Below are 17,008 nucleotides of genomic sequence, written 5' to 3'. Positions count from 1 at the left end.
GCTCCGGACACGAATATTAACGTTAACGTGTAGAATCTATAGCCCGAAGTACTTAGATTTCTCCGCCGTGTACATGGCATAACCCCATTGCACATATCGAGCTGTGTGTTTTTATAACTCTCTTTGGGGCGACCGTTGGATTGATTCCCTCCCTCCCTCCGCTCGTCTCCATCGCGCCCCCCCCACCCCCCGCCCCCCCCCCTCCTTAAAACTCCCCCACTCCGACGAAAAACCAATCCTGCTGCTCCCCGCGCCGCGCCCCGCCCCACCCTCCCGCCCCCACAAAACCCTTCTCTCTCCTGGCTCTCTCCTCTGGTGAGTCTTTTCTCTCAGGGTTTTACTTATAATCTATTTGTCCATGCGATCGATCTTTAGGAGGCCCAGCCTCTGAAATGTTTGATTTTTACTTGTTGATTTGTATTTCTGGTGATTCGATGTAGTTGGTGTTGCGTGGAATGTATCGGTTAATGTCGGATGCTAGAGTTTCTTTTAACGGCTTTTCTTCCGATTTTGAATGTTTGATGGTTGATTTTGGGTGGTTCTTGTCGAAATCTGTGCAATAGGTTGTGGATTTTAGCAATCCTATAGCGCCAAAGCATCTGATTCTGCTTGTTCTATTTATTTATTTATTTATTGTTGTTATTATATTTGCTCTTTCTACTTTGTGGTTTTGGTTTGTATTTGCTTTTAAACTTCAATTTTTAATGCTATGTCGGTATTCTTGTGTAGAATGGTTTGAGGATCAGAAGAAATTGGAGATCCATTTCATTTTTGTTTTTCTTGATTTGATCGATGTTGTGTGATTCTGTTTGTTAATATTTGTAATCTATGTTCTCTCTTTGTGTCAAAATCTAAGTTTGGAACTTTTAAGTTAGGACATCTTACAAAATCTTAGAAGTGAGAACGTGGAAATGAATTGGCCATAATTGTTTGAACGTTTAGTTCTTTGAAATTCATACATTTTCGTTGTCTGGTATGTTCTTCAGTGGAAATGGACTTGTGAGTTCGGATCCGTGAATCTAAATAAGTTCATGAGTGGCATGGTTATTATTGTTTCCCCTTTTGTAGGTTTTTATTGTCTTGGATAAAGGACAAATGAAGTGTCTAATTTTCTGAATTTTGAGACTCCACAAGATATTTGTGAAGGGAATTGTGCAAGAAAAAAGTGTACTGTACTTTTTTAAGAAATGGGTCCACATTTTTTTTTTTTTTTTGAAGGATAAGAGTTAGGAAGCCATTACCCATTAGATGTATTATAAAATAATATAGAAGATTACAGTGTTGGACGAGACTACAAGATGTCCAGAAGTGGGCAAAATGCTAAGATGGAACAGAAAGAGAGTGGTTGAGAAAGTGCATAGAATGATGGGTGATGAAGAGAACGTGCAGGAGAAGTTAGATCACTACATCATTGATGAGGCACAGGAGGTTTGAGCAGGTAGCGAGCTCAAGGTGTGTTGCTGTATAAAGTCTAGCCCTTAAATAGAAGCATGCAATGCCGCAATGCTGAATTGTTGGATTCTGCCGTGGAGTTGGAGAGCTTATTGTTTCTTTCAACCCACAAGCACCAATAAAGCATGGCAACTAGGCTGTCCTGAGAGACTGTTATTGACTTTGGTGGAAGCTTTTTTTCTCGAGGTTCTCCACAATTTTTTGATTGTCTGAGGTATTGGCAAGTAATGAAAGATTGGAATGAGCTTTTGCCATATGTCTTTAGAGAAGTTGCACCACAAGAATAAATGGCCAACTGATTCTTCCTCTGTGTAGCAAAGAAGGTCTTGGCCAGTTATGTTTTGCCAGATTGAAAGGCTGATTGTTAGGTGGTGTTTCTATGATTCGGCTTGTTGTTTGGGTTTGGCTCTGCTATTCTTTAAGGTCTACTACAAACTAGCTGGGTATAAGGTGGATCATTTCACCGTCTCTTGTTTCTTGTTTTATCATCTTGAGCTTCATTGCTCCTCTTGCCATAAAAAGAACCTTTTTGTGATGTGGGACAAAGTTGCCCTGAGTTGACAGGGCTGCTGAGAGCAATTGGAGGACTCAAAAGAAGAAATAACCTCTCTGAATTAGGGAATAAAGTTGTGTACATTTGACCCTTTGCAAACCCCACAATGATTGGAGCCTCGTGCATTGGGCTGCCCTTTTAAAAACACTTAGGCATCCCTTGAGTGCTTTGATAAAAGAAGAGTAGGGTTATGTAGTGGCACTTGATCAAGGTTCTCAAATAGCTCAAACTTTTGCAATGGTGTATCACACGTAGAAGCAATTTCAAAGCTTCACCATCAATTGCATGGTTAGAATTTTTGAGTTAGACAAATTTCACTATGACCAGTGTTGACTTTTCCAGCTCAACTTGGATCACCTTAATTAGAGTCCGACAAGGAAATTACGGCCAAAATACTCAAGCATTGTCGATGCTGCCAATTTTGGTGGCTGTAACTATCACATACACTGTTACACATGAGATGATTTCAACAGTAATACCCCTACTATCATACTGATTCTAGTGACAGCTACCCTGCATGCAAGTCCTTTTATGTTTAGGAGTCATCTGAATGCATCTCTCTAGCTTTCTGAATCTGCTCATGGCAGCTACGCTGTTAGATACCTTGGAAGCTGTGTAACCATCTTTAACCCATGGGATTAGCTAGGAATGTTTAGTTTTCTTGAGTAGTAAGTCTAAGTCAAATTCTAGAGGTACCCATGAGTCTTAGCCAATTTAAGAAGCCCTAAAACACAAGGATCTCAAGGTTCAGCATGGATTGGTTTTTATTCAAGATGAACCAAAATCCAAGTTTCCAATTTTGGTCAATTTTGTTAGTTTCAGCCAAAAATAGTCAGTTTTTCAGTGATCTTAGCCATTTTCTATTCGAACTAAAGATAAGTAGCTAGAAATACCCTTTTTGTTATTTTGTGTTTTCAATCATATTGGAGTCAGTTATTTATTTATTTGAGTAGACAGACTTTAAATATAGATGTTCAGTGACTTTTTTTCTTTTCCTTGAATTAAAAGACATGGTAAATAATGCATAAAAAACTTGATTGGTTAAGGCTTTTGAAAAGCCCTTATTATAACACATTATAAAGACTAATATCAATAACTATATACAAGATATTCAATGAAAAAACATCTTTTCTATTTAATATATATAACATTATATTACATGTAATGTAGGAGAGGACTTCTAGGGTTCTCTTTGTGTCTTGATACAATGCAAGGGGTGCCATGGATTGTCTTCTGCTAATATGCAATCGAAACTTGAGACTTCAACAACTAGGTTAGCAAAAACCCTAACCTTGCATTGCTTGCTCCTTGAATCATTAGAGCACACGCTGCATCATGTTTTATCATTTTTCGTTTTACAGAACTAAGCTGTGTAAAAGGTTGCCTCATCTTTCTTCTAAGACACACCAATCACACTACCGTTAATGCAACGAAGGTTTCAAATACTGCTCGAATTGAGATAGTGTGAATGGTACCATACCATTCAGGTGGGTTTCTGGCATCAGTACATAGTGTATCAGTACAGGATGTAGTCTTGTATCACATGTCACCACCCAGCACCATACCTAGCAAAAGACTGGTATGAGGTGTAATAACCCTACCCATTTGGGCCCTGGACCAAGCCCAAACTTTAGAAGCCCAAAAACTCCTGTGTGCAGCGCGTGGCAGAGAGGAGGAAGAAGACTCCTAACTGGAGTCTTCTTCGCTTCCGATTTCGTCGAGATCGGGTGGAGGGGAGTCCAGTTAGATCTAGAAAACCCCTCTATAAATAGACCCCTTCCCCTCCCTTATTTTTCATGGATTGTTGAAAGATTACCAGGATTTCTCGAGGTGATCTCTATGGGTTGCTGGACGGGAAGAAGAGTCGTTGGAGCTTTTCTCGACCTCAGAGCCAAGGTAAGGGCTCGATCCTTTCTTCTCTCTCTGTTCCTATCTTTTCTTGGTTCAGGCCTTGTCGCCAACCACCTGCTTTGCCGAAAAAATCAAGAAAAGAGAACCCCTATTTTTTTTTGTTTTGAACGAGCCTGCCTCCTCCTTTTTCCAGCCACTGGCATCGCTATCTATGGTGCCACAACCTTGGATCGTGAACCCCCACCTACCTGCTACCTTTTTCGAAGCTTATGGCCGCCAGTGATTCGTTGATGATGGAAGAAATGAAGGAAAAATGGAGGTCCCCTATTTTTTCAAAAATTTTATTTTTTTTATTGGCCACCACAGCCGTCCCTTGTTTTCGTCGCTGTCGGCCGTCTGTTATCACCACTTATCGCCGATCTTCCAGCCACTAGCCACCAAGAATCACCACCCTTCCTCCCCTGTTCGGCCAAGCAAAGAAGAAAAGAAAAGAAAAAAAAGAAAAGAAGAAGATGAAAGAAAGAAAAATAAAGAGAGGATTTTCTCTCTCCTATCTCTCTCTCCACTTTTATGTCTCTCTACTCTCTTTCTCTTTCTCTCTCAATCTGATCCATGGATCTTACTATGAACTTGATATGAACTTTTCAAAGAGATCCGAACTCCTTTGATAACTGTGCAATTTCGAATCCTAGTTCGATCCTTGCTAGATATTTATAAATATAATCATCGTTAATCTCCATTGAGTCACTATGACATGAACTCTAATGATCTTGATCATAGATTTCTCTTTTGAAGAATGCGAAGAGTTTCTCTCTCTATTTTCTCTCTCTAAAATTTTCTCTCTCTTCATGATTTTCTCTCTATAAAAATCTTATGGATCAGTGGAGGGTCCCGATACCTACGTAACCCAGATCATTGGTTGACCCTAGGAGAGTCCTGGACTTATAATGTTTAGGAATTTTTCTGTAATTTTTCTATCCTTAATCATACATGATTTTTATGTTGAACCCTGATCATGTAAAGATGCAATTGTTGTACAAGAAGGTATCGAGCAAAATATCTTGATTTCGGGTTCGTAGATTTAGAAGCTCATCGATTTTTGTATTTAGATCAATCATTGATAGAGGTAAGAACCACTATACATGATCCTCATTTTATATACTATTTTACTGTTGGACTTGTATCGTTGATTTTGCATCGTTGAATTTGTGATTGATGAATTTACTATGTTTGAGACACCATTATTTGCTTATATGATTTTTAGGCATGAGTATGTTATGTCAATGTATATGTATCAATGATTGATGGCATGATTATATGGGTATAATATATTTATCTTGATCACACTGCAAATTGAAATTGATTAATGAAGTTAACATATTATAATTTCATGAAAAAGATATGGTTTGGATTAGTCTCGTCATATAGATAGTCGGTCAGGAGCTTATGTCTGGGACAGCTTCTAAGAGCTTATGCCTAGGATAGCCTATCAGGAGCTTATGTCTAGGACAGCCTCTAGGAGCTTATGTCAAGGACAGTCCGCTAGGAGCTTATGCTTGGAACAGTCCACTAGGAGCTTATGCCTCGAACAGTCCGCTAGGAGCTTATGCTTGGAACAGCTCTCACGGGCTTATGCATGAATTTTTGGTCAGACCAAGAATTGAGGTATGATCTTGATTAGTCCAAAATCGAAAAGAAAAGATTAAGAAAATTAGATATGTGATAAAAGAAACAGATGATAAGACATGAAATTTATGCTGAATAAAAGACTTTCACTAGTGATATATGATAACACTTCTCTTTTGACAAGATAGATAATTGACATATATTTATATGGATGTTTGTATTATTTTAAATATTTGATATAAGATTTTATATTTATTGCTATTTTCAGATTATATTATTACAATGGTGTGATATGTAGAATTCTAACTAAGCTGTAAAGTTCACACCTCTTCATTTCTCTTTTTCTTCTCAGAGTTACAGGATGCTCATGATTGGCTATGATTTGGATTTGTGGATGAGCGGATGAATAGATAAAGTATTATTGATATCCAGTTGGATGATAAAGAAATAAATTTGTAATTGTATAAATTTTGCTCATTGTTATGAAAATAAATCATTATTATTTATAGATATTGAGATATTATAATGAATTATTTTAGGCCTTGCATAGTCTTTAGGATCTTTGTCCCAAGGAGTGTGCGGCCATCACGTATCTGATCCAATATTGGGTTCGGGGCGTGACAGAGTGGTATCAGAGCTTAGGTTTAAGATCACTAGGGACTGTGACATAAGTGATATCAAACTTTGAGATCATGATCAATAGAGTATGATAGATAATATTAGAGCTTAAGATTATGATCATTAAGGATGTGATAAAATGATATTAGAGTTTAGGTTATGATCACTAGAGAATGTGACTTAAGTGGTATTTGAGCTTAAGATTATAATTATTTGGGATTGTGACTTTAGTATTATTTGAACTTAGGTTATGATCACGAGGAATATGATAGATATAAAAGAAAGGATTCAATATTTGAATTTTGAATCAATAGATACTATGATAAAATTTATGCATAAGTGATATATGATATCTATAATAGAATTATTGAGTTATATTTTAGATCTCAATTAGTAGGGTTGACCTGAATATGAGAAGTATTGACCCTGGAATGAAGTGGGAGGTATTGATATGTTATGTTGGGTATACTCGATGATTTTGGAATGCTAAACTTATGTGGATGAAGATCATGATAACTTTTTTGATTTTGATATTGATTATCTGATCATTACAAATTTTGAATTTATCAGAAGGAAGTTAGTTAGGATGTGGTCTAAGAAAAAATTGTATCATATGAGAGAGAAATATTTTCGAGCATTGAACCTATAAGAGGATCATATATGAAATTTGAATTTAGATGAAAAATATATTTGAATTTTATTATGAGAATATGAGATACATATTTTGGTGAAATCTTTGGTTATTCAAAATATCATATTTGGATATGATTTTTTTTGATCTTTCAAGTTGCATTGAATTTCAAGTCAAAAGTTTGCTTTTCTAAGTGAATCTAGGGTATTTTGATATTGTTGTTGAATCGAATAAGAAAATTTATTTTGTTAGAGTATGATATACATGTTATGATGGAATTTTTAATAATTCATATTACTATTTTTGGATTAAATTTTTTAATTTTTCTTATGATTGTTGAAGATAGTAGAGTGTATTAATTATTCAAGTCAAAGTTTAGATTTCTGAGTTCATCTAAGATATCTTGCTATTGTTAAATTTTGAATGACTTATGTAAGTCTTAACATATAAGGGATAAGATTTTGTCTGGATTTATCGATTGATGTTAAGGGTTGTGATGAAAGGAGCTTTACAAGAAAAAAAAATCGAGTTGATTCTACTTACAAAGATGTTGACTTGAGTTCTTCTAGTTTGTTCGAGTTGGAGTTAATTCTTTTAAAAAGAAAGGTTGGTTTGAAAATTGTCTAAATGATTGTAAGGTAATTCCAAGATTAACTTCAATTAATTCTAGACATGTTGGATTTTTGAGTGATGAAGCTTATGCAATGATTTCAAACATTGAAAGTGGATCAAAATTTAATTTTGATGTGCTATGTCAAGGGTAGTAAAGATAAAGAAACTTAAAGTTTTGCTCTAAGATCTATATAAAAATTTGAATGTTGGATCTATCTTTGATTGATCTAACATACAAGGATATTTTTATCTTTGATAAACTTATATAATTTGGTAAGTTAGGATCAGAGTGCGCAGTAAAAGCGTGATGGTTTAAATTGATTAGAAATATTAATCTTTTAAATCAAAAGATATTATGATGGAATACATTAGTTGCAAATAAGAAAAGATTTTATTGATAATGAAAGGATGCTACTGATATTTTTGACCTAATCTGATCATAAACATACAATTTTTGTCGGTAGGTTATTTCATTGCAGATAATGCTAAGAAATCCTAGATATCTCAAGTTTATTGTTAATAGCTTGATAGTTCTTTTGTTAGTTCAAACCTAAAATGTCTTGATACAGATCTTATTTTTTGAAATTTAACATTGTTACTCGAACTGACATAGAAGATTGAGGTTTTCTTAAGATGAAAGTCTACCTGTTAAATTTGTTGGAAGGTCAAAAGAAGAAAGAAATCGATGATTGTGAAGAATGCCCGATGTTTGGCCTTTTTTTATTTTCTATCATAGGTAATCTGAGACAACTATGAATTTTGAGTGGAATGTATTGGATAAAAAACTATGGTATTTTAATACAAGATCAAAATGTTACTGTTCTTCGAAAAAGTTGAGAAATCAATATAAAAGGAATGAATTTGAGATTTCAAATAATTTTGTTATATCAAGATCATGAGAAATAAATAATACATAAGACATTATTGGAAGCTTGAGAATGACATGAAGAATGTATACTTTTGAAGTATGTATCTCAAACAACACAACTTAATTTTGAGGATGAAATTATTTTAAAAGGGGAGAATGTAATAACCCTGCCCATTTGGGCCCTAGACCAAGCCCAAACTTTAGAAACCCAAAAACTCCTACGTGCAGCGCGTGGTAGAGAGGAGGAAGAAGACTCCTAACTGAAGTCTTCTTCGCTTCCGATTTCGTCGAGATTGGGCAAAGGAGAGTTCGGTTAGGTCTAGGAAACCCCTCTATAAATAGATCCCTTCCCCTCCCTTAGATTTTCACCATGGATTGTTGAGAGATTACTGAAATTTTTCGAGGTGATCTCTATGGGTTGCTAGATGGGAAGAAGAGTCGTCGGAGCTTTTCTCGACCGTCGGAGCCAAGATAAGGGCTCGATCCTTCCTTCTCTCTCTTCCCTATCTTCTCTTCGTTCAGGCCTTGTCGCCGACCACCTGCTTTGCCGAAAAATCAAGAAAAGAGAACCCCTATTTTTCTCTGTTTTGAACGTGCCTGCCTCCTTTTTTCGGCCACCGACGCCACCATCTATGGTGCCACACCCCTGGATCGTGAACCCCCACCTACCTGCTACCTTTCTCGAAGCTCATAGCCGCCAGTGATCAGGCGATGATGGAAGAAATGAAGGAAAAATGGAGGTCCCCTGTTTTTTCAAAAATTTTATTTTCTTTTGTTGGCCGGCCACTGGCCGTCGGCTGTTTCTTGTTTTCATTGCCGTCGGCCGTCTGTTACCGTCACCTATCGGCCACCAGCCACCAAGAATCACCACCCTTCCTCCCCTGTTCGGCCAAGCAAAGAAGAAAAGAAAAGAAAAAAAAGAAGATGAAAGAAAGAAAAATAAAGAGAGGATTTTCTCTCCTATCTCTCTCTCCACTTTTATGTCTCTCTACTCTCTCTCTCTTTCTCTCTCAATCAGACCCATGGATCCCACTATGAACTTGATATGAACTTTTCAAAGAGATCCGAACTCGCTTTGATAATTATGCAATTTATCGATCCTAGTTCGATCCTTGCTAAATATTTATAAATATAATCATCGTTAATCTCCATTGAGTCACCGTGACATGACCCCTAATGATCATGATCATAGATTTCTCTTTTGAGGAATGCGAAGAGCTTCTCTCTTTAAAATTTTTTCTTTCTCTAAAATTTTTTTTCTTCATGATTTCTCTTTCTAAAAATCTTATGGATCAGTGGAGGGTCCAGATACCAACGTAACCCTGATCATTGTTGACCCTAAGAGAGTCTTGGATTTATAATGTTTAGGATTTTTCTGTAATTTTTCTGTTCTTAATCATACATGATTTTTATGTTTAACCCTGATCATGTAGAGATACAATTGTTGTACAAGAAGATATCGAGCAAAATATCTTGATTTTGGGTTCGTAGATTGAGGAGCTCATTTATTTCTGTATTTAGATTGATCATCGATAGAGGTAAGAACTACTGTACATGATCACATTATATATGCTATTTTACTGTTGGTCTTGTATTGTTGATTGTGCATCGTTGAATTTGTGATTGATGAATTTGCTATGTTTGAGACACCATTATTTGCTTATATGATTTTTAGGCATGAGTATGTTATGTCAATATATATGTATCAGTGATTGATGGCATGATTATATGAGTATGATATATTTATCTTGATCACACTACAAATTGAAATTGATTAATGAAGTCAACATATTATAATTTCATGAAAAAGATATGGTTTGGACTAGCCTCGTCATGTGGATAGCCGGTCAGGAGCTTCTGCTTGGGCTAGCCTCTAGGAGCTTATGCCTAGGATAGCCTGCCAGGAGCTTATGTTTAGACAGCCTCTAGGAGCTTATGTCTGGGACAGTCTGCCAAGAGCTTATGCCTGGGACAGCCCCCACGGACTTACGCGTGAGATTTTGGGTCAGACCAAGAATTGAGGCATGATCTTGATTAGTCCAAAGCCAAAAGAAAAGATTAAGAAAACTGGATATGTGATAAGAAAAACAGATGACAAGACATGAAATTCATGCTGAATAAAAGGCTTTCACTGTTGATATATGATAACACTTCTCTTTTGATAAGATAGATAATTGACACATATTTATACGCATGTTTGCATTATTCTGGATATTTGATATGAGATTTTATGTTTATTGCTATTTTTAAATTATATTATTATAATGGTGTGATATGTGGGATTCTTACTGGGCTGTAAAGCTAACACCCCTCTATTTTTTTTTTCTTCTCAGAGTCACAGGATGCTCATGATTGACTATGGTTTAGGTTTACGGATGAACGGATGAATATATAGAGCATTATTGATATCCAGTCGGATGATAGAAGGAATTAAATCTGTAATTGTGTAAATTTTGCTCATTGTTATGAAAATAGATCATTATTATTTATAGATATTGAGATATTGTAATGAATTATTTTAGATCTTGCATATTCTTTAGGGTCTTTGTCCTAAGGAGTGTTTGGCCATCACGTATCCGATCCGATGTTGGGTTTGGGGCGTGACATGAGGTCCAGTACTGGTATTTGAAATCTTTTATGTAACTATTCTTGTTATGTTCTGTATTTTCAACTTTTGTTTACAACTGCAGTGCATAAATCCATCTTTTAAATAGGGAATCATCCTTTCTACAATTGCTTTCGGCATACCTCTCTTGATGATTGTCTCACATTATTGCTCAGTGGTGTTGTTTTTGTTTCCTTGAGTAACCTAATATGTTCTTGTCAAAATTTCTGAATATCATGTGTCTACTTATCATACCATCCTTTAGTTGTGTTTACTGTACTATGTAATTTTACTGATAGACACCGAAAAAGTAATTTGATTGTTAAAAATTACATGTAAGTGGATGCTATGCATTGCCTTATTCGGTTTCCATGCTTATATTAAAACAGAAGGGAAAATGCCTGGGCACATGCTGAATGCAGCTGAAAGTATCTTGAACACCATAGGGGAAAACATCACCAAAAATGTCCCAAAGCAAATATCTGTGAGATACTCAGAAGAGCAAAACACATTCTCCACCAATAAGAATAAACTACTTGGACACCAGAAGTCTATTCATCAGATTTTGGGTGGTGGAAAATGTCTGCCATTTCTTCATCAAGATTTCCTGCTCTTAGATGTTTTCTTTCACATGAAAAATGATAAATTCTATATTGTGCTTGTAGCTGCTGATTTTTTGTTGTGGAGGAACAAGAAGATATCATCAAGTGTTCTGACTGGTGCAACAGCTACCTGGGTTCTCTTTGAGTGGCTTCAATATCATATTTTAACAATCTTTTGCCTTGTTCTTGTAATTGGAATGCTTATTCAGTTTCTCTGGTCCAATTTTTCTGACGTGTTAAGCAGGTATTGAATTTGCTGAATTATTTGACGATAAAAAGTGTGGAAGGTAAGATACTGACGTGTCCTTTTTGACAGGTCTCCATCTCAAGTGCCTCGCCTTGTTTTGCCTGAGAAACTGTTTATAAATGTTGCCGTTTTTATTGGTGCACAAATCAATCAGTTTTTGGGATTCATTCAAGATGTTGCATGTGGAAGAAACTTGAAAAAATTCCTTGTGGTATGTTACAATCTTAATTCCATTCTTTGCATGCTTGCATGCTATTCTTGTTGTTTTTTTATCTTTAAATTTGGAAAATGTTGTTTGGCAGGAAACATTTACATCAAGAACATTGATATGAACAGATTATGTTATATTTCCATATAACTAATTGTTTTGTCTTAGTAGTATTAATTTGATCATAGTCAGCACCAAATAGTTCGGGCAAGGGTGGATGTGAGTATAAAATTCTAGTCATTCTGTAATAAAAGCACAGTGATTCAGATTTAATATTCTCCACGGTTTCCATGGAGCAAATCCTTGAAGCTAAAGTGGATGAAGCCTGGTTGAATGCCAGAAATTGAGCACAGCATTCTCAAAATTATTTCAACAATATCAAGCTTAAGACAGAATGAGTTCTTGTGGAGCAGTTGTTTCTGAACTGTCTTGAACTTGTAGTGATGGCGTAAGAAGTATGTGGTAGACATTAGTGATTTCTGAACACCAAAAGCCATGCACCAATATCAATTAATCAATTTGTCAAACCTTAGCTGATTGATGAGGCAGCACTTATTTGCTCACTGGCTAGAGAGGGGTCAAATGCATGCTTATTCAAAAGTTGGTGATTAGTCATTGATCCAACTTATGCCATGAAGTGCCTGATGATGTTGGAACTAGGCATTTAAAGGTCACGTTTAAAGCTGCTAGAGGCAAAGTATCTAAAGTAAAGTTAATTGCCAAGAGATTGACAAACTAGATATGATGTTCTTGGTTGGAAGGTGTAACCAAGTAAACAAGAACAAGGAAGGTGAACCAGACGTGAAGGAGATTAGATGAGTTGCAAAGATCAATGCACTGACAAGCGCTAGGGGCTCACTAACACTGTAGAGGGATTTATAAAGTGAGTATTTAACCTAAGAGTTAGATCAGCAAGGTGAAAATTACCCAAGTAATTGATTGGAAAGGAGGTCTAAGCTTGGAAATGACACAATGCCAATGTAAATACGCATAATAATCACCATAAGAAGGTAAGTTGGCCGAAAAGAAAAATTCAGTGTATGTTAAAATTCCTTAAGAGGATGGTAGAAGTGGGATGGCATCAAATAAGGTTGTTGGAATTTGGAAACAAGTTCCAAATAGATAAAAATTTTACACTTCAAGATTTAAAGGGAAAAAAAGGATGAGGAAACCTGATCTATCATGTATAGAAGAAATCCGATTCTAATATGATTCTAGAATATGGTGATGTTTGATGAAATTGCCAAGTTTGGGTCACCTACAACTAACTGATCTTTAGATTTTCACTAAAATCAACTGATGGTTCAGGAAAAGAAAATATTGGAGATGGTAGAGAGGTGTTGTCTGATTCAACAACTGTGATGAGTAATGGATGACTAGATTGCCCAATGTTGTTTTAGAAGGGTGAGGGAGACTCTTTCTCATGTTTGCTTCTACTCTGTACAACCTGAGTTGTCACTGGGGGACAATAGTCCAGTACATACTACTATCTTATGACCCCTCATGTTACATCATCATCATAATCATCATCATCCAAAGTCTTTTTTGTCAAAATGTGATTGGCTACTGAGCACAACTTTAAATCAAGAAGGTTCATCGGAAAGTAAGTTGGCTAGCATCCTTACATCAACCTAGATTGTGCTGAAGTTCTCACAAAGGCAACTTAAGGTAACAAAAGCTTTCATGGAGCCTGGAGGGCCAGGTGGCGGATGGAGAATCCTAATTTATGTCAAAATGCAAGCTTATGCAATCATGAAACAATCCTTTCTTATAATGTACAATAAAAATTTGTGCAAATAAAATCAATTAATATATAATCTATCTAGAGACATAATATAACAGTTTGTATAATAGCTTCTCTAATTAAGTAATATTTTAAAATATATTTAAAATAAAGGCAATAGCAATGGACCTGGTATAGGTGTCCTACTAGTAAAAGCAGGAACGGATGACAGGTTCAATGAAGGAACATGATTTATAATTATATTTTTTAAGGCAAGCTAGGAGCTCTTTTTCTAGTCTAATATGGAAGTCATGCTTTCTATCCAATGTCTTCTAATAATAGCATGAATTGTGCCTGCAAATAAGTTTGCATTACTTATGTTTTCTCACCATCATTGCTGTAGCATATAAAGTCATTCCAGTAATCACCTAAAAAATCACGGATTTTTTAATTTATCATTTGAAACAGTTTCATCTTTATCATTTAAAATTTGAGACCAAAAATCATCTTTACCTGAATAACGCCACAGAGAGAGAGAGAGAGAGACCAGCAATTCCTTTTGTTCTGCGCTGAGTTTGCTAATGATTCCCTTCTCTCTAAATTTCTGGCTTGCTTTTTTTTTTTTTTCTTTTAATACTGTATTCCATATTTAAATAAAACTTAAAGTTTAAAATGCCATTGAGGATTTCTTTTCAGGTTGTTGCAAGCTTGTGGGCTGCTGCTGTGATAGGGAGCTGGTGCAATTTTCTAACTCTTCTTTACATTGGTGAGAATTTACTCCCCCTCTTTTCACATCACCTGTTTTCCATTTTATCAGCTTTGCCTAGTCAAATTCTTAGGCAGCTGTATGCATACATATTATAGGGAAGTGTCTTTACATAAACAAGGAAACTACTTGATCAGGAGTATATATTTAGTTTCTGCTAGGTATCTCTTGCAGAAGGTAATCTCATTTTCTTTAACATTGTATTCATTCTTGTGCAAAAGCAACATGCAATATTATCTATGCTATGATTATTTTTTTTCTTGGCAAGACTCATGTTTATCCATAATGATCAGACATTTCACCACATATTAAGTTATACCAAGCAATCTTTTAGCTAAAGGACTAATATGGTCGAGTTTGTGCAAATAAATATTTGCACAGTGCTCTAAAGAGCATCACTAACATGCAGAGAGAAAATCTTCAGAATCTCTAATTTATCTTGTATTTGATACAGGATTTGTTTGTGCTCACAGTCTGCCAGTTGTTTATGAGAAATATGAAGACCAAGTTGATGACTTTCTGTACAACCTTATTGGGCAGATGCGGAAACGATACCACAAGGTGGATGCAAGTGTTTTTAGCAAAATATCTAAAGGAAAACTTGAATCACATAAGAATGAGTAGACTTGACTAGTTATTCTTGTTTGCTTGATTTATCTGAACAAAAAGTGGGTTGGTGATCCATTGTCAAAAACAAAGTAGACAATTGGAAGGAATGTCGAATGGATGTAATTTGGAAACGAATATGTGAATCTGAATAATTCAAGAACATAATGCAGTACCTAGAAAATTTCAAGTTCATTCCAAATTCTTGAAGAAATTCCAAAACACTATGCTATCTTGCTTGATTTCTTAGGCTTTCATATTCGCTCATGGCGTGCTGCACTTTATTTAAATTGGTGTTTGGCCCAAATGTACGGACATAGATGATGCAGCATGAGGAGTGGAGAGCGATTTGACAAGAATTAAACTTCAAAAATCGAATATAAATTGAAGACAAACTGGTTTGAAGAACCTTTCAAAGAACAATGAAAGTTCTCTCCCAGAACTTTTCCATTCATATATAAAAAGTCACATTTGTTCCAATATATTAGAAGCATATGTATGACATGATCCCTAACACGAGCACTAAGCTTGGTAAAAAAATCATACTGGAAATAAGATCTAAAAATAAAGAAACAAGCTAGAATTATTCAATTATAAATATGGAAATCAAGCTAAAATTTGATACTATCTCTAGTGAAAAATATATAAAAAATTCTGACTCTAAATCCAATAAAATTTTTATCTAAGAATCTACTAGCTCCTTTGATGCTTGATATGGTTTAATTGGTCATAGCATATCTTGTCCTGCAACAATGGATTGCTATGTAGTATTACAACTTGCGTGCAATGGACATCAACTCAAGACATTAATAAGTGTCTTTTAAAATTAAAAATGATATAGCAATTGGTTGCCGAGAAGTTAGAGGAGACATGTTTGTTAAGAAAAAATGTTGAGCATTTTAAGGGAGACATATAATCATGGCTACTTTTACCAAAGTGAATGCAATTTATAAGCAGTAGAAGGATAATGCTATTATCTTATTTACATATAATGCTATCTCATTATAGAGGTAACTAACAAAGAGAAATATAGTGTGATAACCCAATCACCCAAACAAATCTTAAAATGGTGTTAAAAAAAAAAAAAAAAAAGTTGAATCGTGAGTCTTCTTCTCCAGCAAATCTCGGAAAGAACGGGAGTCCTAGGGCCACCGGGACCCTAGAGCTCTCTATAAATAAACCCGACCCCCCTCCCTAATTAAGGCCCTCCATCAGTGAACACCATGCTTCTTTTTCTCTTTTCTCCCTTTGGATTTGTGGCCTCTTATGCTTATACCCATCGGAAATCGAAGTTGAGGGCTCACCGGAGCCAAGGTATGGGCTCGACCTCACCTCCTCTCTCTCTCACCCTCCACCCCACGACCTTAGACAGCCCAGTCATCCATTGGATTCGTCGAAATCCCATCGGATTTCCATCACGAATATCTTCTCCTATTTTTGAGACTTTTTCCATGAATTTCCATTGGTTGATCCTTACCGCCGGTATCTCCTGCCCCACCACTGTCGGTCGCTTGTTGCTGCTGCCTAGTGCCACTCTTCCGAGCACCAGCCACCACCCCTATTCCTCCCATATTTGGCTAAGAAAAAGAAGAAGACGAGAAGAAAAGAAAAAATGAAAATAAAGAGAGAAGGGTTCTCTCTCTCTTGTGTCTCCATTTCTCTCCTTCTCTCTAGAATTTCTCTCTCTACTCCCACTACAAAAATTAATTATTAGCGACAGCTGAATACCATCGCTAATGGCTGAAATACCATTGCTAATACTATTAGTGACGAAACACCATCGCTAATAAGTCATCGAAAAAATGATCGATGTTGAAGACCATTATTTGTGACGGTGGAAAAAGCCATCACTAATAAAGTATTAGCGATAATAATTAGCAACGACAAGTCCGTCGCTTATAATAATTTTTAATTTTTTTAATTTAAATTAAAAAAATTAAAAAAAATATTAGCAACTGTTGTAGTCCGTCGCTAATAAGCTATAGCTGTCACTCGCTAATAGTTAGCGATGGTATTAGTAACGGATTTAATTGTCGCTAA

The 17,008-nt window shown here is 35.8% G+C and overlaps 1 protein-coding gene across 3 annotated transcripts; it reads left to right on the top strand.

The window, feature by feature from the left end:
• Positions 1-274: 274 nt before the first annotated feature.
• LOC105033663 (reticulon-like protein B8) lies at positions 275-15,163 on the top strand. 3 transcript variants are annotated; one of them, XM_010908560.3, is made up of 6 exons: positions 275-315; positions 11,206-11,397; positions 11,482-11,662; positions 11,735-11,876; positions 14,293-14,362; positions 14,817-15,163. In XM_010908560.3, the coding sequence occupies exons 2-6, from the start codon at positions 11,214-11,216 to the stop codon at positions 14,984-14,986; spliced, it is 747 nt and encodes a 248-aa protein (XP_010906862.1). In that variant the 5' UTR covers positions 275-315; positions 11,206-11,213; the 3' UTR covers positions 14,987-15,163. The 3 variants fall into 3 exon arrangements, with proteins under 3 accessions (XP_010906862.1, XP_073107391.1, XP_010906857.1); XM_073251290.1 differs by lacking the exon at positions 275-315 and adding an exon at positions 10,552-10,832; XM_010908555.4 differs by lacking the exon at positions 275-315 and adding an exon at positions 10,564-10,649.
• The last annotated feature ends 1,845 nt before the right edge of the window (positions 15,164-17,008 follow it).

The sequence above is a fragment of the Elaeis guineensis genome, chromosome 2, assembly GCF_000442705.2.
Source record: "Elaeis guineensis isolate ETL-2024a chromosome 2, EG11, whole genome shotgun sequence".
In the NCBI taxonomy this organism is placed as follows: Eukaryota; Viridiplantae; Streptophyta; class Magnoliopsida; order Arecales; family Arecaceae; genus Elaeis; species Elaeis guineensis.
This window is presented reverse-complemented; position numbering and strand designations above follow the sequence as displayed.